This window comes from Phyllostomus hastatus, unplaced genomic scaffold (assembly GCF_019186645.2).
Source record: "Phyllostomus hastatus isolate PE091 unplaced genomic scaffold, TTU_PhHast_1.1 phas_contig_137, whole genome shotgun sequence".
Classification (NCBI taxonomy): domain Eukaryota; kingdom Metazoa; phylum Chordata; class Mammalia; order Chiroptera; family Phyllostomidae; genus Phyllostomus; species Phyllostomus hastatus.
In genome coordinates, this window is record NW_025333583.1 from 15,250,028 (window position 1) to 15,274,527 (window position 24,500).

Here is a 24,500-nt window from a genome sequence, read left to right on the forward strand (position 1 = left end):
ACCCTCCTCGGGAAAGCTTCAAACCAGCCAGGCTGAGCGCTCTTTCCCAGCGCCAGGCGGCTGTCAGGAGCAAAGCAGCCAAAGGCAACTGACTACATGGCATTCTGGAAGAAGGTCACTGTGAGGTAATGACAGTGGTCTTGGGGTCCCCTTTTGCTCATTAGATGGGGTCACTCCAATCACACTTAATATCATAAAAGGGGGAATCAGAAAAACATTAAAATTCCAAATAGACACGGGACATGATTATATGGGCAACTGAGTATTTCCACTTAGATTTAATAATAATGAGTTGCTAAGTGCTTTACTTGGCTTATCTTCTTTAATTACCACAACAATCTTGCAGTAGATATTATTAGCATCACCTTCATTTTCCAGAAAAGGCACCTGAAGGATACAAAGGTAAAGCAGCTAGTCCACAGCGACACAGACAGGAAGGCTGTGTGAGCTAAGCAGCCATACTCCTAACCTCTAAACAAGGATGCCTCCCCAAGTGGATGCTGCCCTCAGAAAAGGATTGACAAGCTTTTGGTACAACCCAGCGTGAGTAGCATTACTGCACAGTCTCACCTTATTGTAGTGGATAAGGTTCCATCGTTTATCCATGAGAAAATAATTTGTGGACTGGGATTCTGGGATATTAAAAAACTCCAAACACTCCTAGAACAATAACAATACATTTTAATAAGTGTCTACTGACAACATATTATGTGCAGATAGTAAATTAAAAATACAAATATTATAAAAACAAGCTAACTTTTCCTACGGATTTCATGTACATGTAAGTGTATGTATATACATCTTACATACTTCTTATATATTACATGTGTGTATATGTCTGTGTGTATGTGTGTATGTATGTATATGCATATGCCTATGTATATACCCACACACACACATGGATACACACTGGATTTGGATATGTAGTTATCTTCCAAAGAATGATTAATAAACTAGTAATGTGATCTGTACTTGCATAGTGCTAAAAGCTGTACAATTATAATTCAGGCTGAGTAAGGAACCGTGGAAGCATAGACTCAATGTTGGGAAGAAAGCTAGTAACAACTTGAAGAACAATACAAACTACAATGCATTGAGCACTCATTGTAGACTATATTCTAAGTTCAATGCTTTCCAGGTAAAGGACTTGTACAACTTGTACCAGAACCCCAGTGTGGTGGAAAAAGAAACTGAGAGAAGAGAGGTCATGTTATTTGATTTAGGTCATAGTGGTTGTGGCGGAGCTTGAGTTTGAACTCAAGTTTGTCTGCCTTCATGTTCTCCTACCTTTCAACATAGAGTAGAAAGAGGAGGGATTGTTGAATTTTGCTTCTTTGGGCCTTAGAAATTCTCTGGAGATGTCTGAGTGAGGCCTAAAGGAGGCTTAACAACCACTTCTACTGAAATTAAATGTACCAGTTTGGCAAAACCAAATTTTTCAGAGGCCTTTCCTACTTATGTCAGGCCTGAAGCTGTGTTCCAGGGAATCAGATCACCAAAGTTCTGAACTTCACATAAATAATCACCAGTGATTTTAGTGGGAATCATGGCACTAGTTTACTTATTATTTTAACCTTAAAAACCTTATGGTCACACAGCTATGGATTGCATTTCTTTTGAGGGGAATAAATGCCATAACAACTAGAAATACTTTCTTGACCCACTTGATTTATTTTATGGTACATATTTTCTGCTTCCTCAATAATTTCCATGAGTGATAAGTCAAGACTATATCTCATTCAACTAGATGCCACAGAAAAAGTTTCCGGCATGGATCATCAGTGACAGCTCAGGTGTGCCCCCGTGCTCAGTGTGCAGACCCAGGCCACCGCCAGAACCAGGACACCTGATGCCAGGAAGCTCAGAGGCAGGAAGTCACAGCATCCCCAGGGCAGGTAAGGGTACACCCAGAGTGTCATGCTGCTGCTATAGCTGCATGATGTTTCTTACTTCAAGGAACAAGAGGGAGGAAGGAACAAGAGGGAGTACACAATAGTGGAATGGATTCTAGAAGAGGTAAATAAACACACATATTTGTTTGAAGGTAGAAAAATGCCATTTAGTTACAAGATGCATGATCAGTGAAGGGTCCATAGTCAATGTGCCATTAAAAAATCACTTCTATCAAGTCATCCCTACCTTTAACAGGGCTTCAAATTGAGTGTCTTCATGGACTGGTAACTGGGTTGGGATATCGCACTCATTCTGCCCGTGAACTACCAAGGTTTTGGTACCTACAGAAGGTAGAAATCATACTGAACTGACTTCTACTATAGAAAAATATGTATTTAAAGCATAAAATATTAAAATAGTATTGATAATCTGGTATTTTATTGTTATGATTAGTACTATTAGAGCTTAATGTGATTTGTACATTCTGCTAATTATACTCCTTTATTTATAGTTAAATATATACTTATTAAAGTAAATATATTCACTTATTAAATAATTATAACTACCACTTACAGAGTCCTCAATATTTTTACATGTGTTTTATGTGCATAATCATGTTCAAATCTCACAGAAACTTCATAAAATGGGTATTAATATTTTCATCTTACAAATGAGGAAACAGTACTTATTCTTATAAGAACTTATAAGTAACTTATTCAAAGAAAACCATTTCTTTAGTGCAGTGATTTTCAAACTTTTTCATCTCATTGCACACATAATTTCTAAAACCCTGAGGCACACCAAAAAATGTATTATACTTTTTGCCAATCTGACAAAAAACAGGTATAGTTTTGATGGATTGTTATGGTAATTTTGCAAGTTGTCCAAGGACATACTGTACAATAGTAAAGAGTATCAGGTGCTTATACTTGTATATAAAAATTTCTGGTACCAAGAATTAACCAATCAGATGCACCCTTATTATATGATGTGACCAATAAGATGAAACTCTATTATACAACCTATATATTTATGGTTCAAGACAGAGCATTCACAACTAATGCTATTGTTGTGTTGGCTGTTGCCCTTTTTTATTTGACAATCGAAGGGAGAAGAGGTCAGTGACTCTGACTAAATAGTTGGGTATTGTCTATTTTAAAAACCCTTGCGGCACAGCAGTCTGCTATAGCACCTGCCGAAAATCACTGATTTAGTGGAGGAGTCAGAATTTAAACCCTAAGCACTGTAACGAGGAATAGATCCTGTATTTTAAATGAGATGATCAGGCAATAAAGATTGAGAAACTATAAAAAGAGATATTAGCAAAACCAAGACGAGGACCTGAAATGTAGCTTAAATGTACATTTTCTGTTTTCTGCTTAGCCAGTGGGACAATACTAATTCTACTTCATTCACTAGTTACAAATTTTTGTGAACAATACAATATACTTTGATTTATAATTTTTTTTAAGAATATGAATGACCAAATGAGTTTATTTGCTAATAAAAACCATTCACTTTGTGGAATTATCTACAGAACATATGTAAATACACAACTACCATTCATTGAATGGTTTCTATGAGTCAGGTACCACAGTGAGTACTTTATATGCCTAAACTCATTTATTCCTCAGGATTGTAAAGCATGGTTATATCCTCATGTTACACGTGAGGAAAGAAAGCTTGAAAAATGATGAATTTTTCATAGCTAATATTAATTGTATAAACAATAAACAGAAGTTCTATGATTTTAACACAGGCCTCTTTACTGCCAGAACCTGTGTTCTTATACATAATTTTATCATTCTCTTTACTTCAATACACGTGTCATCTCTGATTTTCTCAGTTGCTGCACAGGGATAAAGGCTTGGCAAAATTTTTGTCTTAAACAAAGACAAGTTATTCAAAGTGTAAAGAAACTGTATCTAGAGTTTACATCACACTTCATGTTCTTTTGTAATTCTCTTTCTTCCTGCTTTTCCTTTTCCAATTTTTCATAAAGCCATCTCTCATTGAGTTGACAAAGGACCGGGGTCCATGCCATGCAAACAATATCATTCTCCTCGCAGTGCCAAGTATTCATTCACAAAGGCTTTCCGCTCAGCTGGCCCTCCGTGATAGACTTAGATAAATCTGTGACCTTGGCAGCCCGTCAAGGACTGACTCATGGGGATCTCAGTTGTGATGTCTCTCTTTTCCTCTGGCAATGGCTGCCTCTTAAAGGGTCTATTGTATTTCTTTGGAATGTATTAAACAAAAATTCTTTGAAGCACTCAACACCAGGGGCAGAACTCTAAAATTTTCTCATGAATGAAAGAGATGCTTGGTCTTTAAAAGGGTTATTTAGAACAAAATAAATGAACAAACATGATATAAACAGACTCACAGATACAGAGAATAGACTGATGGTTGCCAGAGAGGACAGAGGTTGGAGGACTGGGTGCAAAAAGTGAAGGGATTAAGAAGTACAAATTGGTAGTTACAGAACAGTCACAGGGATATAAAGTACAGCATAGGGGATACAGTCAATAATATTGTAATAACTATGTATGGTGCCAAGTGAGTACTGGAGATATTGGGGGAATCGCTTTGTAAAGTATATGATTATCTAACCACTATTCTGCACAACTGACACGAATACAAAATAATATTAAATGTAAACTATAATTGAAAAAGAAAATTAAAAAATAAAAGGGTTGCTTATAGTCTTAAATAAAAGTCGTATCTTCCAAAAGCAGTAATGCATTACCTGGCATTGAAGCGGTCACCAGGAGCTTTACCTCACACTGCTCCTTCTTCATGGTCTGCTTCAGGTCCTTGAAGAAGAGGCCCTCTACATAACCCACCACCTCCCACAGGAAAGTCAGAGTGGCCGAAATGGCATCCATGCCCCACTCGCAGGGGGTCCGCACGAAGTACATGATTAATCCCACCTACAAGGCAGAACAGGAAGAGTTCACACGGCCATAATGATCCTGAGTGCATATTCTCATTGTCTTGGCTTTTCATTTCTGGACTAAATGTTCTTTTGCACCTTCATATTCTCTGTTCAAATGCTTCTCCAACACTTTCAATGGCCCTAAGCAGGAGAGGGTATAACTGGAAAACTGACCAGAATTCATTGCTGGACATTTTTATGTATCACTAAAAATGGCTACTTCTTGAGAGGAAAACAGAAGATCATTTGCCCACGCTTCAACTCACTTGGTGGCTCAGGTACTTAGGCGACCCCAAAATAATCTCTGTCTGATGTTTGCCCAAACACTCGTGGCAGCATGGATTATGCCTAAGGGTCTGGACCTAGGGACACTCTGTTTGGCTAAGCTGATGGCCTTGAAAGACTTTGATTGTGCCCTCTCAGTAATTTTGAAAAAATGTGTGCTGTTTTGTCCATTTTTAAACTGACACTTAAAATATTTAATGACTAGTTAGTAGGAATACAACAGATTAAACATTTTATGCGTGGAAATAAAAAGAGAACTGACTGCAACTGGAATGTGTATGTCATTAAATTTGATGAAATACGCTTTAAGTACCTTACTCGACAATACACAACAAAGATCAGTATAAAAAATAAAAGTCGTCTCCTTTTGCAGTGGTTTTTAGCCATTGTTTCTTGAAAAACTTGTTAATCCCTTAAAACTTGCCAGGTACATTGAAAGAATCTGTGTCACCAATTTAATCTGAAGGCTGAATACCCTAAGGAGAGTCAAGGCTCAACCCCTGTCGAAATCTGTAAATGACAGGAAGAGGTGGGAAGTCCTGTGGATTTCACCTCTTCCGAGGGCCTTGATCAATCAAAAAGGAGGCTTCCTGAGAACTAACGCAGCATATCAGATTCTTTCTCTGTCTCACGTGTCTGTCAGTGCAGCCTGGTGACATCTGTGATGGTCAATGTGGGCCTTTCTGTGTACAGCAGGAGAATGATCATGGGGATGGCAGACCTGCTCAAAAAGTGTTAGTATGTATGTGTAAGTTGAGGATTTGGGGACTTTAAAAGTCTTCACATATCCGCAGATATGCTCACACCCCAAGTTGAAGATCTCTCAGTCAAGTGAGGCCGTGGATTGAAATGTCACTAACAAAGTCTGGAGGAGGTGGGTGAGTGACCCGGGCATCCCCGACACACACATCTCAAACAGTTGTTAGAAAAAAGAGGTACAATAAGGGTAATGGTTTAAAAGAATGGTTTAAAAGAATGACTCTGCCCTTCCCAGTTTGGCCATTCTGAGTATAAGACCCTATCCTTAGTCCATCCAGAACATGTATGTGTTTGGGAATCAGGGGACGATCAGGGCTTAGACAGAAATGGAAAAACAAAAATTTATATTCATGCAAAACAAGATATACAGCAAGGCCAAAGTGCTGTCAGCCCTTTTCTCTATTTGCTTATGGATTACCTAGCAGGGAGGACCTACCCCTACTGTTAGGGCTTATTTGGAATTGACGGTAGAGTGTGGCAGAGGGAAATGAAAAGCCCATTTTCTTATCCCAAGGCTAAAAGATTAAGGAGAGCCGTGGTCCAAGGAAACATTTCTCCTCTGCAGTGACCTAGGGAATGGGCAGGTCACCGAGGGGGATCTTGCCTCTGGTCTCTGTTTAGGTCCCTGACAGGAGTTCACCTCAGAGACTTTCCAAACCATCCTGGATGCAACATAAGCTTGGCAGATCACAAACTTCAACTGAGGGAGGCCTTCATATTTGGCTTTGATCATTTGCCTTTGGCTTTTGTGTGACGTAGACAGGACCAAAAAGTAGCAGAAAGCTTGGCTGGAGAGCTTTCTAGATAGAATTGGCATAGGTTGGTGTCACTGTATAGGACGCTCTAGTGAGAGTCCTATGGGACTCACTACCAGCACTCAGGCGTCTACAGCACCAGCAGGACCTGAGGTGAGGTTCCGTCTCTCAGCAGTCACCACTGGGACTGAAGGGACCCGATGACACAGCAACCAGCTGGACACCTGGCAACCAGTCAGATAAAGAGCACTGTCTCATGAATAGAAGAGCCAGGGCAAATGGTGAATAAAGGATAGAACGGTGAACAAAGGTCTTGTATCTTCCCGATTTCACACGGTGTTTAAAGATGAAAGCAATAGGGAAGGAAGGAAATGCCTAGAAAGTGTATTTTTAGCCAACAGAGACTGAACCCTGTCCAAAGCCATTATTTATGTATTTTTATTATCCTGAGCTTAAAACTGGATTGGACATGATTTACATTATTACCTTTGTCAACCAGCAGGTGGGCACTCAGGAGGAAAATCAAATCAGTCATAGAGAAGAGAGAGGAATTACAAGAGGTTTTTCTGCAAGTCAAAGTCGTAGTGTAAGTTAAATTTATCACTCTGCTACAGATGCACAGACATAACTCTTTCATTTCCCAACCTGCTGGAAGACTGATGATAGCGAGGGAGGAGGAAGAATTTCTCTCAGCACAGAAATTTATTTGGCCATCTGTCTGCCTGGATTAAGGTGCAATTTCAAAGAACACACATCATGTCAACAGTCCCCAGACCGCGTACTCAGGGTGCAAGGAGAATGCAAAGACACTAGTAAATTCTGGAGGGTTCAGGAAGGAGTTGTCAGGAGGTCTTAAAGCATAGAGAGCTACCGTACAAAAGTATACCCACAACTACTTTCCATCTAGGGCAACATTTTCGTGTGTGTTGAGTATGTGTACATGTGTATGTGTTTAACAGTGAAATAAGAAAAGGGAAAAATGACTAAAAATTACATATATCTTCTCAAACCAAAATTAGGAACTAACATAAGGAAGTTGTAAAATGCCAAAGGAAGATAGAGAGGAAACCGACATTTATTGTGTACCCACCACATGTCCAGGATTGTGCGGGAAAGGTGTCCCCATACACACAATGGTGAATTTAGCTAATTACGACATAAATGGCTCACTACCATTCACCTTTAGTCACATATACGTGAGAATGAATTGCAAAAAAAAATCCCCTAAGACTTTTTCTCATGTTGCTTTATCCTACTTGGACAGGAACATTTAAAAACCTACTGGGGGCTGAAACTTACCAAGTAGTTGAACAGGATGTGAGACGTCTGAGCGGGAAAGTCTCCGATGTTCAGGAGAAGTTTGCGCAGCATGTACATTAACTCATCCTGGGGAAACAGAATCCTAGTCTCAGTCAGCTGTCATGCTGTGGGAAGTAAAACCAACTTCTTGCAATGTAGGGGTGTGGCTATTACCCACACCCCTTACTTTTAGCCACATTTTGATGTCCGTGTTCAACATTTTACATCGTCTATGTGATGCTTGTTACGTAGTATTTAAACCGACTCTAACACCTTCTCCTCAGAGCAAACACGTGAAATCACTGAGCAGCCATCAGCCAACTGTTTTTAAAAAACTTCAAAATTAGTCTGTGTGTACAGGTCACAGGCAAATCATGGGAACGCTGTACATTTAGTCAATTCTGTTTGTGATGGCTGCCAGGTGCGACAAACATGTGAGGAGAACCTATGTTGAGAAACCATTGCCAGGGGTGCCCAACCTTTTGGCATCTCTGGGCCACACTAGAAGAAGAAGAGTTGACTTGGGCCACACACTAAATACACAAACACTAGCGAAAGCTGATGAGCACAAAGAGGTTTTAGGTAAATTTACGATTTTGTGTTGGGCCGCATTCATAGCCATCCTGAGCCACGGGCTAGATACCCCTGGCAACAAACCAGGTTTATGGACCTTCATAGTTCTGCTTCCTAGGTTTCGAGTGAGACAGATGAAGCTACGCTGAGAGGATAAACAAAACTGTAACTAATCTTACCTTTTAGGATCTAAACCTAATCTTCTAGCATAACACAGAAATGAACAAATAATATTTAATCGTCAGTGAAGTTTACCATTACCCAAAAGACTACTTTCATTTGGTACAGTTTTCTTACAGGGTGGTCCACTGAATTAGAATTTTTGATTAATGAAGCGATTCAACATATTCTAATAACACTACCTGCATCCATCACAGACTACCAAGCAATCAGAATTCAATAACTGTACCACTACTAAGAACATTGTACTGAGTTTAATCTTTGTTCAAAAGACTGAGAATCTGTCAGTATTTTAGGGTCATCACTAGCAATGTACAACACACTATGGAGACATTAGCTAATGGGGAAATTAGAAAGAAAAAAACAAAGTTTAACATTGCTCATCACTGTCATCAGAAAACATTGATGTTTCATGCACAGCACTACCATTGCTTGCTTTTAACATTGTTCAAACACATAGCTACACTATTAAGAGAGAGAGGGAGAAGGGAGAGAGAGAGAGAGAGAGAGAGAGAGAGAGAGAGAGAGAGAGAGAGAGAGAAGAATTTACTTGTCTATTGCTGATGGTCAATTTTTCCAGAAAATGTCGAAGAACTGTGGATGGATCTTCAATTAGACAATTCCATAAGACTTGCTGGGCCACAGCACTCACTTTAGAAGAGAAAAAAAAATGTTCATTTGTCTTAAATGAAAAATAAATCTATTAGAAAAAGTATTTGAACAATTTACTAAGCTTTAATTAGTTTCTCTTTTTTTTGCCTTAAAAATTCTATGAACTGTTTTTCTATTGAAAGGTGAATATTTGTTCTTGTTGTTTTGAACATTTTAACTTGTAAAGAAAAGCTAACAAACAAGTATAGGATGGTTTTTAGGTTTTAGCATTGTTTTCATAAAGAATACATTTGTGATACATAATGGAGTATCATTCAGTCTTAAAAAGAAAGAAATGCTGCCATTTGCAACCACATGGATGGACTTTGAGGGCATTATGTTAAGTAAAGTGAGCCAAACAGAGAAAGACAAAGACTGTATTATGTCACTTAAATGTGAAATCTAAAGCAACAACGAACAAAAAACAGCAATACAAACAAAATCTGAACTCAGAGAACAGACTGGTGACTTCCAGAAGTGGGAAGGGTGGGTACATGGGAAATGAATGAAAGTGGTCAAAAGTTACAAACTTCCAGTTTCTAAGCTAAGTCCTGGAGATGCAATGTACGGTATGGTGACCATAGTTAACAACACTCTATTGTATATTTGAAAGTGGCTAGAAGAGTAGATCTTAAAAGTTCTTATAAGAAAAATAATTATAACTGTGTGGTGATAGATATTAACTAAACTTGTTGTGGTAATCATTTCACAGTATATCCATGTATCAAATCTTTGTGCTTTATACCTAAAATAAATACAGTGTTGTATTTCAAATATATTTCTAGTAAAAAAAGAATATATTTGTGGATCTTTGTTTTGGAAATCACCTTAATATTAGCAGTGTCAATAATTTACTTAAAGTCATTTAATTATTTGTTGTATGAAAACATTTCTAAAGTAATTATTTGATTTTTAGAAAACATGTTGCTTTAGGATGCAGAAGGATTAGAGATCATCTTTCACTGTTTCCATGAATACTTTGAATAATATCTTCTTCAGCAAAATAAAATAGCTGAGCCAGTATTAATTGGGCTCCCACTTCTAATGATGGCTCTCTTAGGGGTAAATAACTATCCCTAATGTGAAAGGAAGCACCACTTCTTCGGGGACGGTCAAGGTGATAGCCTGGAAATGCCCAGGCTGAGAAAACAGGTGGGTGAAAGTGAGCAGTGGGTAAGCACTGGATAATCCTCAGTCTAAATAGTATATTTAGTTTAGTTTTCCAAACTAAGAATATAATTTAGTATAAACTTATTATTCAGCCTATAACTTAAATAAATGATACCAAGTTTTTGCCTCAGAAATTAACCATCCAATTAAAATTAAGAACTTTATAAGTAAATAATATGAACAGATATGTAAATATAAACTTTAGATTTCACATATCTTTATACAGAGTTAAAATATGTGTAGGTTTTTCAAAGGTTGAAAGTGGTTGCAAAATTATCTTTATAATGCTTTTTTTCTAATTGCTGAAGTAAGACAGCTTAATGTTTAAAACATAAAAAATACAGAAAAACAAAGAGAAAAATATGACTAGTAGTTCTACCAAGCATATAAACTATAAACATTTTGAAGGATATCCTTTCACATATATAAAATATGTATTTATATGTTTTTAAATAATATATTACAATATTCTTTGGTACTTTGTTTTTTTTTTTTTTACTTAGCAATATACTGAACACTTTTTATGTCACTCAATCCACTGAGCTACACCAGCCAGGGCTGGGAAGCTCTTTTCTGCCCTTTGATTCTAAATGATATCTTTGCTGGGTAAAGCAATCTTGGCTATAGCTCCCTGCTTTTCATGACTTTGAATATTCTAGTCTGTGAAGTTTCTTTCACGAAATCAGCTGACAGTCTTATGGGAATTGACCTGTAGGTAACTAACTGCTATTTTGTTGCTGCTTTTAAGATTCTCTCTCTACCTTTAACCTTTGGAATTTTAATTATGATGTGTCTTGGAGTGGACCTCTTTGTACCCATCTTGTTGGAGACTGAGCCTCCTGGACTTGCATGTCTATTTCATTCACCAAATTAGAGAAGTTATCTTTCATTTGTTTTTCAAATCAAATAGATTTCCAATTTCTTGCTCTTTTCTTCTCCTTTTGGCACCCTTATGAAGCAAATGTTGGATCACTTAATGTTGTCCCAGAGGCTGCTTATACTATCTTTGAATTTCTTGGATTCTTTTTTCTTGTTGTTGTTATGATTAGTTGTTTTTGCTTCCTTAAGTTCCAAATTGTTAATTTGATTCCCAGCTACATCCACTCTACTGTTGTTTCCCTGTAAATTGTCATTTATTTTAATTAGTGTATCCTTCCTTTCTGACTAACTTTTTTATACTGCTGAGGTCCTCAATAAGTTCCTTGAGCATCCTTATAACCAGTTTTGAGCCACACTTTTGATAGATCACTTATCTCCATTTTGTTTAGTTCTTTTTCTGGAGTTTTGATCTGTTCTTTTATTTGGGCTATGTGTATTTGTCTTCTTATTTTGGTAGTCCCTTTGTGCTTGTTTCTCTGTATTAGGTAGAGCTGCTTTGACCCCCTGTCTTGGTAGTATGGCCTAACATAGTAGGTGCCCTATAAGGTCCAGTGGCACTGCCTCCCCTATCACCAAGCTGGGTACTCAAAGTGTAGCCTTTTTGTGGGCTGAGTACACCTTCCTCTAATAATTGAGCCTTGACTGCTGTTGACAGGTCAATGGAAGGGATTTATCCAGGTCAGTCAGCTGCAAGGACAGGCTGTGATCACTGACCACCAATCTCTGCCCTCTGGGGATTCCCAGGGCAGGGAAAACAGTGTTAGCCAGGTTGATGGAGTCTCATATATGGCACCAGCCAGTTGGCTCTGTGGCTTTATTGGGGAAGGGCTCAGAAAAGAGACAATGGCCTCAGCCCACCTTTCTCTCTGGGAAAAAGCTTTCCCCCAGCTCTCACCTTGATGTCAAATACTTCAGTTTCTCCTTGTATACCATTGGTGCCTTTCAAGCTGCAGCCCTGGTGCTGAAGCTCAGAGGGAGTGAATCAGACTAAGTATGTGTGTTCTTTAAGAGGAACTGTTTGGGACTCCAGCTATTCTTCCACCATCTCAATTATCACTGGTTTTGCAGCCAAAAGTTATGGGGACTTATCTTCCTGGCACAGGAACCCTGGTCTGGGGGTCTGATATGGGGCTGGGACTCCTCACTCCTGAGATATTCCTCCTGAATTTTTATCCACCACATGTGTATGTGGGATCAGCCATTCTGTGTTTCTGACCCTCTTACCAATTTGAATCGGTATAATTGTCAGACTTCCATTCAACTTGATTGCTGATGGTTCTGAGTGATGGTTGGTCTATTTTAGTTGTAATTTTGATGTGGTTCTAAACTCTTTTCAAATATTTGTTTTTTAAAATAACATACAATATACACTGTCCTAAATAAACCTTTATACAGCACTCATTATTGCCTTAAGAAATTGCTAGAAGTCAAAATCTGTGTCAAAGGGTTTTCATGCTCTTTAGGTTTTGATATGTGTCACAAAACTCTGTCATTCCAGAATGCTTATATTGAATTTTAAACTCCCACTAGCAAAGTGCGAAGATGCTCTTTTCCCTGAATATTTACCAACTATGGGTATTTTCATTTAAAATAATTGTTGTAGTTCTTTTAGCTAAAATGTAAGAGTTCATTGTTTTAAACAACAATGTTGTTTACAAATGTTATTGGCCATTAGATTGTATCTATATCCTTTGCCCATTTTTCTTTTTGGGTTTAAAAAAACATTATTTAGAAGGGCTTTTTAAATTAACATTAAGGATAGTAAATTGTTACAATTGTTTTAAACAACAATATTGTTTACAAATGTTATTGGCCATTAGACTATATCTATATTGTTTGCCCATTTTCCTTTTTGGGTTTAAAAAAATTATTATTGAGAAAGGCTTCTTAAATTAACATTAAGGATAGTAAACTATTACAAATGTAAATCATCTCTATCTGTAGTTTATTACTTCACATTGCAATTATTCTCTTTAGGTAGCACCTCTGGAGAGGTAATCAAGTGGGAAAGATGGCATTAGTGGTGCCAAGCTAATAACTGATGATTTCTAATGTGGCCATAGTCACTACTTGATTTCCATGTGGCCAGTAAGTGTTATGCTGTTCTTTGGGCACGAACAATGCCCCTGGACCCTACTAGTTATCTTAGATGCAGTATTTTTTGTCACAAAGGTAGGGAGGAAGTGGTGAGGAAAGAGAGAGTGTTAGTTCAGTGTACCACAAATCTATAACATAATATGTGCATAAAACGAATCAACAGGTGGCCAGTAGTTAATATCTTCAAGAACACCCTACTGTCCTACACCAGAGAAACCACTTGAGTATTTTAGTTTTACTAGTAAAACCGTACCTGCTACTCCATCTTCCCGCACCTCACCATCCTCCATGAGATGAACGATGGGGAGCACTGCTGCACAGATGCATGCTGGGAACACTGCCTGGGGGGGCTGAGGCACATGGTGGTTTGGCGTGTGTTCAGTGGTATGCTCCTCATCTGAAGCAGGAGACATAATTGGGGCGCTTTTACCAGTATTGTAATTCTAGTGCAACAACACTTCTCAGTTCAAGGCCTACTTATTTAACAGTTTTTGGTATATAGATATCCTAGCACCATTTGTTAAAAAGACTATTATTTACCCATTGAATTTTCTTGATACCCTTTTCAAACATGAAATCAATGGAAATGTAATGGTTTACTTCTGGTTGTTCAAATCTATTCAGTCAACCCACATGTCAGTCCTTGTTAACTGCAGGTTTGTAGTTAAGTTTTGAAATTGTCTTCCAGCTTTGTTCCTCATTTCCAAGATTATTTTGGCTGTTCCAGGATATGGAGCAACTAGAACTCTCATGCTTTTTGGTAGGAAGGTAAAATTATACGGCCACTTTGGAAATAGTTTGGTAGTTTTTTTCTCATAAAACGTGCACATAACTAATCATTGTAGCATAATTAATAATAGCCAAAAAAGTGTAAATGACCCAAATGTCTACTAACTGGTAAACTGATAAAATGTAGAATATCCATATAATGGAACATCATCTAGTAATGAAAAGGAATGAAGAATTTATACATGTGACAACCTTGAAAATATTATGTTCAGTCAAATCCAGTCACAAAATGCTACATATTGTATGATTCCTATTATACGAATGTAGAGAGTGGAAAATACATAGAAATAGAAAGAACATTTCTTGCCAGGGGTTTGGGGAAGTGAGGAATGAGTAATGACCATTAATGAGTATAGAATCTCTTTCTGGAATGATGAAAATATTCTAAAATTGGATAGTGGTGATGTTTGCACACTCTGTGAGTACACTAATAAACACTGCATTATATTCTCTAAAAGAGTGAATTGCGTGGTATGTGAATTACATCTCAATAACGAGGTGATAAAAATATACATGTGCCTTGGATTTCACCTCTGTAAGTTGTGATTAATTAGCACTGGTCATTTTTTAAGTTCCCCAGGGTTGTACAGCCAAGAGCTGAGCACCATTGGTTTCCATACAATTTTTTAATATGATAAAATTTGTATAATGATGAAACATAATTTCTGTACAGCTTTTTGGTAACTTTATAAATCAGTGATGACATTTGTGTAATCATGAAGTAGCGAGTCCCAGATAGCTGCTCATCATTAGTGAAGCATATTTTTTAAATTCTTAGGACCCAAGAGCATCATGTTCCACCCCCCTTCGCCCCCTGCTGGAATCAGATTTCACTACAGTAGTAGCATGAGCTTTGGTCTTCCTTCAGTTGTCTAATTATTCCAGAATAGCACCTTAGAGCATCCGACTGGATTTTGGCCACACACTAAAGGAATACTCTGAGTACATTGTGAAAATACTGATGTATAGGTCCCACCCTTAGGGATTCTGATTTGATCCTGGGTGTGGGTTGGACATTTTTAAAAGCTCCCCAGTTGATCATAATGTGTAGCAAGGGTTTAAAACTGTTAACTGGCTAGAATAATGTCTACTTACCCTCAGCAACATAACTATTTGAAATGTAATTAAAATAGAGCCAACTTATAAAGGACAATTGCTGCGTAAAATCAATAATTTTTTTAGGGTACCACATCATTCAATATTGTTTTAGACCTTAAAGTCATAAAACAAGTTGTTTCATGAAGGTAGTGTAGTGTAGGGGAGTAAGGTAATGTTAAATGACAAATGTTTCAGAGCTCACAGTCACGAGGAATAAACATCACATTTGCAAGAGGACACACCTTCGGCACTCACAGCTGAACGCACTGACCAGACTGACCCTCGGCGGAAGGAATAATTCCTGTGGGAAGTGCTGGAGGTGCAGGAGGGACTGACGGACAGTCGGCGGGATGCCAGGTTGGTGACTTCTTCTACTGGCAAAGAAAATGGGGAACATGAACTTTGGTTTTATAGCAAAATGGGTCATCATCACAACTATAGCTGTACTTACATCACAAGTGTATTCTGCTCTCAGGCTATAAAGCTTAAGTAATTTAGAATGTGTTTAGAAAAGGAAAAAAAATACAGAAAGACAAAATCCCTCCCAAAGATTCCACAAAAGCAGGGCAGAGAATCTCTAATTTTAGAGTGCTTCTTAAGTCATTTTCTGATACCAGCCTACCAAGTGTGTGCACTTCTGAAGGTTGACGGTAGGTAATAGGCTAGCCCCATTTTTAATGATGAAAAAATCGCTGGCATCTACTTTAACAAACACTCTAGATTTGGCTGTTCCCTGAATCACAATCATTCCTTGGTCCTTTCTCATCTTGGTTCATTCAGTGTGGCTAACATCCTCCTCTTTAAACAGGCCAACTGTAATCATTTAGAAAATGAAAACTCTCTTTCTCTGGATGGTGTCAGGTGGTGAGAGAGAGAGAGAGAGAGAAAGCATATCACCTCATTTCACATAAAATTATCAGTGTTTATATCTCAAAGCAAGTCCTTTCCCTTTCCTGTGACTCAGCCCCCGAGAATCCCCCTGTGTAGAGGGCACCTTCTTCTTCTGGCTCTGAGCTGGGTGTGCAGGTGGGCTCGTAGCAAGCCTCCTGGGTGATGGGGATGGCGGTGATGAGGCTGGCTTCTCGACCGAGACGTTTCTTCTCTTCCTCCTGCTGCAAGTTCTTTAAGATGTGTTCTGCCCTTTGATGGGAGCGAGACACAGCCCGGGCTGAAAAGGATTTCTACGGAGACATGAAGGCAATGTTATTTAATAGCAATTATTTTATAAGCTCACAAACATAAAGAATGCTCCACTGAATTCCACAAATGTGCTACTCTGCGCTCGGGGAATGTTTGTGCACCCATCATCTGCTCTCCTGGAGATTTACTTGTTTTTCTACCAAGGTCCCAAGTTGGTACAACCAAACTGCTCCTTTTTACCCAATCAGAATAATTCTGCAAGAATGTTGGGAATTTCTGGAAAAAAAAAACCCTATTAGGGTTTGATATCACCTCAAACCCTACTTTTAGGATTTGAGGTGATATCAATGATTCACTCTTTAAACATTAAAACTAAACAATTTTAATGCTCTCTTTTCAATTTTTTGCACAGGTTTTAAATGAAGGTCATTTATTTCATAAGGTTAATAAAAGAACAAGTCAGAACCATGGAAAGGAGGAGGAACGAGATCTACCTCTCATATAAACCAATTACTTAAGTGATTTATTTCATTTTTTAATCTCAAGGATCTACCACAGTGTAAATACATAATATTTGTAGATACATACCGTGACACATGGTTAATACTTAATAATATTTATAGACACAAAGTTACTGATGGGAATTATGAAGAGTTTTGGTGTCATAAGTTGAATGTAATATTTCACTCTGTTTACCAGTAGGAAAGGTGTAACAGATAAGAACACAATAAAGGAGAAAACATTCACTCTGCATAGTGGCCATTCTATCTGTGCCTTCATCATGACACTTATCCTGAGACCAGGTCCCAGAGCTGTGGGGAGCAGGAAGTGATCACTGCAATTCTCGGTTACCAATAAGAATGAATGTCTAGGTATAAGAGTTGCTCTATGCCTTGTTGTTGCCAGTGCTCATACAGGGTTTTAGAGACAGATAAGAGGTGTTGGTCACTGTTCTAAAGGGCTGCGGTCATAGAAGTCCCCTTTAAGCAGGATCTTAACCTAAGACCAATGGTTTCCCACAGTGAATGGCATGACAGCAATGCAAAGCATTTGATGGGCCAAATGGCAAAGTATTTTCAGTCAGAGGTAAAGACGGTTTATTATGATAAGGTAAGTTAAGAGTTGTGGAAGGAAAGACAAAGAACTGAATATAGAACCAGAGGATTTGGTATCAAATTCACTGTGAACTTGGAATAAAGAATGTGCTTGGCTCATGAGTCAGTCACCTGTCGGGTGGGGGGAATCAAAGATCCCTCTGACAGTGGTTCAGATGATGAGATGACTACACATATCAGAGAGAGAAAAGGGGTGCCTTTCTGTTTGGCATGAAAACCATCAGATGCAAAAGCACTGTATGCAGAAGAGTTAAAATAAAATATTTTTATGGGTCGAGTTAAAAAAAAAAAGTTCCCCAAGGAAACTACAAGGCCTAGCAAATATATGTGTGACATGCAAAATGTTTAACCTAACTCCACATATTCAACTAACTTTTAAAAAAATCCTCCCCTGAGGATACATTTATCGATTTGAGAGAGAGAGAGGGAATGGGGGGGGAGAGAGAGAGAGAGAGAGAGAGAGAGAGAGAGAGAGAGAGAGAGAGAGACATCAACAGGAGTAAGAAACATTGACTGGTTTCCTCCTGTAAGCACCCTGACCAGAAACCAAACCCACAGCATCAGTATGTGCCCTGATGGAGGATGAAACCTCGTGCACAGAATGAGGCTCTAAACAAACTGAGCTACACGAGCCAGGGCTTAACTAACTTTTTAAAGGAGAATGAAAACAGCAAAATGGTGCATTGGTGTTTTTACTCTTGCCATTTAAAATGGCATTTTAAAAAGAACACTAATTCGAATAAAGAGGGCACTTTTGTATTCTATAAGATAAAGGTAAAATGGTAACCTTCCTGGGGATATTTTGTGAGATGTATCAAATATCTTTAATATTTATACCAATTCCCTAAATCCTATGATTTTCTAATCATGAATTTGTGCAAAGACATTTTTTTCTTTTTACTTTATTTTAAAATTTTTCTACACTACTCTGCTAATACAGAGAAATGTTACTCAACAGGTTAAAAAGTCGTATTTTGAAGATACACTCTTCAAAAGGCACATGTGCTTGGTTCTCGTTTGCAAATAGACTATGTTCTGAACTTAACTGTTCATAAATTGTATTACATAGGGCAGTGATCTATTAGAGTACTCTAAGGTCTGAGGTCTCAAGAGTATTATTTATGAGGATAATATAGGTGATTGGCAAGATGAACAGACTTAGGTCAAAATAAGAAAACTAGAGATGCCAACTTTTTTCTTATTCATCTAGGATCAGTATCATTAACTTTTGGGTAGCTTATACATTATAGGTTAAAAATGTTTGCTTAATAATAAAAAGAGGCAAAGGTGTTACCGTTGGCCAAGAAATCAGTGCCTATTAGCTTTATAAGGTGACTGCTGCTTTGATTATAAAACAAAACCATATTGGCTTGGAGACCTGCAAATGCTCATCTAAATGTTGCTTCCTTCTTCTCTTATCATAAGAACGAAAGACATTTTGTGGCTGTATTTTTGTGTTGTTATTGTATTCTTATGACAAAAATATGAATCAACTATCTAACTCATTCATTGTTCTCCTCTCTTATAGGCAGACCCTGAAGCCTGGCGGAAAGAAAGTGCCTGTTACTCACAGACTGGTCTTCGTTGATGGGGTCCTGGACACTCCCGCTGCACTGAGGGACCCAGGGGGGGTCGAACATGGGGACAGATGGCATTCCAAGCACTGGCGAGGGCAGCGTGAAGTTTATACTGGGAGGCGGGATCTGTTAGTTGATATCAGAGGAATGATGTGAGTAAGATGGAGTCTGAAGTATAATTATGACAATCTTATGGAGCATAGGGTGTTATAGATCATAGGACAAACCTCTCTGGGCCTTAGTTTATTCATTAATAAAATGAAGGGTTTGAACTAAATGATCCCAGTTTTTGTTAATCATCCCATCCTTCAGAAAACATCTATCTGTGTATATATAGCAAAATGTCTGGATGATTACATACCAAAATTTTAACTGCTTACCTCTGGGGATAGTAGTGAGATCTAGAGGTTTATAGAGACTTGACTTTCTTACTCTATGTTCTTCCATAGTTCAATTTTTTAACAATAAGAATTCATTCATATATGAGTTAAGTTTACTTACAAGGGGAGGACTCAAAAACGAAAATCTATTTATAAAAAAAATTGTATATTTATTCTTACATGTTTAAACTTCAGTCACCTTCAAAGTACTCTCTATTTGGTGCAATCGACCTATCAAGATCTTTTTCTCACTGCTCAAAACAGTTTTTGAACGTGTTGATTCTGATGCCTTTTAGCTCATTTGCCATTTTTAGTTTCACCTCTTCCACATTGGCAAAATGTTTCCCTTTGAGGACTTTTTTCATCCAGGGAAACAACAAAGAAAAAAAAAAGGTCATTTGGGGTGAGATCAGGTGCATAGAGAGGGTGGGGCATGGGGGTCATTGCCAATTTTGGTCAAAAACTGCCGAACACTCAGTGCAGTCTGGGCAGGTAGACTTGTAAATCACCCATCAGGAACTGGGCAAATGCCTTGAAAGAGTCTTCAAAAAAAATTCACTGAAGCTGAATGCAGCTTCTCACACCACCACCAGCTGGTACACTGTTACAGGTGGGCTCCTAGAACACTCACCTAGTGGAGGAAGCTTGTACTACAAGGGGACCGCCCTCCAGAAGCTAATTCCATTTTGAGGGGTCCCCCCTTGTATATAATTACTACAAATGAAGCCTTTCTTGGGCCACATACTATGGACTTGAGGTTCAGTAAATTTCAACAAGCCTTGGGTTGGTTTTGCTAATCTCATTCCCATGTGGGAAGGATCCCTTACCTTAAAAATCTGCTGTGCTCCCTCCTCCATCCGGGGCCAGACTTGATAGCGAAACCTCCAGAGCGTGTGGAACTTGAGGACGGCATTCAGCCTCTGCACCGTCTCAGGGTGGTGGAACTCGGACATGAGCATGTCAGACACGGCCTCGGGGACTTTCACGGCACACAGCAGGAACATAGCAGCTAGAGACAGTCAACAATTCATCAGCTACATATCTTTTCATTTTGCCTGGTTCCTGGGGATGGAGAGAATGAGGAATTGCTCCCATTTCCTTAAACTGACTCCTGAGCTCATCAAACTAGGCCACCAGCATTGTTTCAGCCACCGGAAACCAAACATCGCCATCCTGTGTGCCACCCACAGTCTTCTAACATCAGGGGTGAGGGCAGTGACAGCCTGACATTTCAATAGAACTCATTCCATGCAACGTTTCCTTTGGCTCACAGTGAAGAGCGAGTGCCAGAGGAAGCAAATGAACAAAGGAAATGGCATTCTGAAATATCCTTCTTAGGAAATGGCTCGAGTCATCTCATAATAACCCTGGGACAATATATAAAAATATGAGTCAAAAACCGTCTCAGTTACATCAGTTGTGTTAAAAATAAAACCCAATTTATAGACTTTATTAGAAATGTCTACCCTTTCTAGAGATAGAAGAGACTGAGAAGCTGAAAGAAATTTCATAAATCATATTAACATTACTACTTTTTTTAATTTCCAGAAAATACAAATGTCAATGAAAGAAAGGTTAGATGCCATCAGTCATGAAGCTAATGAGTAATGAGATACATAAATATACTCTATAGCAGAGATGAAGGAACCAGTGGCAATTATAAAAACATAATTTAAAATCTCCCTTGTCTTCTCCCCACAGTCTCAAAACATCATTTAAATTATCTCAGCTTTTGTTTTTCGAGCTTTCAGAATTTATTTGAACATTTCTTTTTCTGGATGGGGTCAGAAATCAGAGTCAGATTGGGTCAGACTTAAAAACTGGACTGGGTCCAACTTCATCTGGACTGGATCCAGTGGGAGGTCTCAGGTGAATCAAATTTTGTTTTAAGCTTAAAAAAGTAGGTAACCATACCAAAGATAATCCTGAAGTACAGTGGTCACAGTGGAGAACTTTAATTATCCTATATAAGCTTATCCATTTATGAGGTATCCAAGAGGAAAAGTAGTCTCAGGGAGGAAATAAATTTTCCTCTTCTCCAGTTATTGGTGACTGGGCTGAGACCCACGGGGACAGCCCCTCACTCTGGAGCCCAGAGGGTACCCTGAGAGGATGGGCGGAAGTTAGGAATGTGTATCAGAGTCAGCTCTCTCAGATCTCAGTCTGCGGTGCTGGCTGAGAGAGGAAGGTAAAATTTCACACTGTCCCTCCCTTTCCAAATTCATATTGGCAGGAAAAAGCATTCATTACTGATCTTTCTCTCCCAGAACAGCTACTACCTCCTTTCTTTTTGTCTGTCTGTGTCCTGAGAACTTGGCTTGCCAACCATCAGGTTGGGGGCCCCCAAAATATAGCCAGACAGAAATGAGTCCTGCTCCGTTGGAGGCTGGGTCTCTGCAGTGGGCAGCTTTCATGGGAATTGTGTCTGTCTTGGTTTGTATGACTCTGGGCAGCTCTGGATCTTGAGAGACTAGTATCTTTCACGCGCTCTTCGGGCCCCTTCTTGAGTCCATGGGGCCGTTCAATACTGCCAGAGATATTTTCTCTTTGTCCTGGCTGAAGCCTCACAAGACATACATATGAAAGGATTTAAACACATTTTTTAAAGTATCTCTACCTTCAGAAGTTGGCCAACTTGGAAGCTGATATTCAGAGTCTGATAAAACAATTTTTAGGCCTTCTCCCCGAAGCTAAAATGAAACTATACACCAGGGGTTGGGTGGAAACATTCTGAAGTCACTGTGGAAGGCTTTACTAAAACATTCCATAGAAACACAGCTCTAAATCTAGAATATAGGAATCTTTTGATTCCCATCTTAGTTGAAGATCTTCCTGTTATAAAAAAAAACAAACCGAAGATAATGTATTTGGATGGATGAGTCAAAGTCTTGATATTCAAGATGCAACCCCATTTTTTTTAGGAATTAAAAACAACTGCACTTGTCTTAAAAATGGAGTCTTTATAGGAACAGAAGTGTGGATCTAGAAACAGTTCAAATCCCACCTATCTTTTTTTACCAATCCCCAAACCTCCAGTATTCAGCTAACAAGGATTGCAGATATTGTTAAAAATCTGGGTTTGGGAAACAAAAGTCCTTCTTGAAGAAATTTACATCGTTTCTCTGTGCTTCTGAGATGGATGTAAATGTTCTACCTGGTTTTCTCGTGGAATGCAGAGCCCCTCTTCAAATACAAGTCCTGGGAGTGTATTCTTATCAGCAAGAAGGAAGCTATTAAAAATATGTGAATAAAAAATCTTCAAAGTCTTTTGCACAAATATTAATAAAAGCTGTAGCCACCTGAGCCACTAAATTTAACTTACTGCATTTACAAGAAACACAATTTGGATTCATCTGTCCTTTAAAAAACTAGTGGGCTTTTCATTATCATACCCATCTCATGGATAAAATTTTAAAATGAAACAGTGAGATCTCTGTGTCTTTCTGTATGTTATATATGTCTACATATAAATGTTACAGATGTGGGGTGTTTTTCTACCTTCACATGGTATTGCCAAAATTAACTTGTAAAGATCTCAATTTAATTCGCTTAAAAACAAGCATTCATACAAATCAAGTACAACTTGGAAACATACAAACTAACCCAGATGTCTTTCTAGTTCATGTGATCCAGGTGACTCTTTGGTAAATAAAAGCTAGTTTTGAGACAGCATAGGATCTTGGGCCCAGGAATGAAACATCAAGTTGGCCAGAAACCAAATTAAGACCAGGGGGTCAGAAGGAACTAGGAATAAACTGATGGCAAAAATGTTACCACCCCTCCACGTCTTACTAAAAAAGGCAGAAGTAGGTGATTTTATCTTCCTTCTAACCTTCTGCTTAAACTACTGACCCTCAAGTGCAGTCGATCAGGGTTTGACCCCCCTACAACTTGACTTTAGGGTGGCGGCAATGAGCAGTGCACCATCTAGCCCTCATACCACAGTGGGAACAGAATTACCAGGCAACACCACCAGAAAAGGAAGTCAACCAACTGTCAGACAGTCAATTCTGCATGCCTGCCTCTCCCCAAAGCCCACCTTCCTTTTGCTCTTTCAACACTTGATTTTTCTCTGTTAACGTACCCTGACTCTAGCAACTATTGCTGAATCTACTGCTAAGGCCATAGCTGCATGACAAAAGACCCTGAAGTTTCTTGCTGGGGCTGATTTAGAATTATTTCAAGTTAGGTAATAGAATTGGTTAAGATTGCTTATTGTCTGAACAAGAAGGAGTCTGTGCCATAGCACATGCCTCACACTGTACCTGGATCAGCACCTCTGGTATTGCAGCAAATCCAGGAAACTAACGAACGAGTGAATTGGCTAGTGTCCTTTCAGGTATATTCTTTAATTTATTTGATACCATGGTTCAGTTCATGGGGGCCCCAGCTAAGGAGTATACTTCAGTCTCTCAGTACCATCCTCCTCATAGTGATCACTGCAGTCTCCCTGGGGTGCCGTGTTCTCTGAGGTCTTATATGCATGCTCGCAGCCATCAGCAGTATGTGAGATGGGCTCGCTGTGCTTAGAGAAACCGCAACGAGATGAACCATGAGATGAACAGCAAGAACAATGCTTCCATTGATCTGACAACATAACCCCTGAGTTTCACAATGAGGCAAGAGCAACTTAAGTCTAATGGTGACTGAGAGCGGTGCTGATACCAAATTTTTGATCAACCCCTCATGTACAAGAAGCTGATGAAGAGAAAGAAACAGTTAAATTAGTTAAACAAGGAGGCCATTAGACTGATGTGGCTCCAGTGTCGTGGTGGTCTATGAAAGTGAAGCAAAATCTATGCCCGGAAATGTGTCAAGGTTATAAATTGGAACTCTAAGTACAACCAGTCACAAACAACCAACTACGCTTTGAGCTACAGTCAGTCGACAATGGTCTTACCTTGTTTCTGTCCTTTCTCTAT

General features: G+C 38.8%; 1 protein-coding gene across 7 annotated transcripts in view; it reads right to left on the reverse strand.

The window, feature by feature from the left end:
* UNC80 (unc-80 homolog, NALCN channel complex subunit) overlaps positions 1–24,500 on the reverse strand; it is a 182,892-nt gene that overhangs the window by 50,409 nt on the left and 107,983 nt on the right. For 6 of the 7 annotated variants that reach the window (XM_045854721.1, XM_045854712.1, XM_045854711.1 and 3 more), the window contains 10 exons: positions 20,406–20,587; positions 19,193–19,324; positions 16,361–16,547; positions 15,609–15,740; positions 13,733–13,876; positions 9,233–9,333; positions 7,930–8,016; positions 4,643–4,826; positions 2,140–2,234; positions 571–660 (listed from right to left, as the gene is read on the reverse strand). In XM_045854721.1, coding sequence (XP_045710677.1) covers positions 571–660; positions 2,140–2,234; positions 4,643–4,826; positions 7,930–8,016; positions 9,233–9,333; positions 13,733–13,876; positions 15,609–15,740; positions 16,361–16,547; positions 19,193–19,324; positions 20,406–20,587 — 1,334 coding nt within the window. The remainder of the gene's footprint in view (positions 1–570; positions 661–2,139; positions 2,235–4,642; positions 4,827–7,929; positions 8,017–9,232; positions 9,334–13,732; positions 13,877–15,608; positions 15,741–16,360; positions 16,548–19,192; positions 19,325–20,405; positions 20,588–24,500) is intronic. The other variant, XM_045854709.1, reaches the window with a different exon arrangement.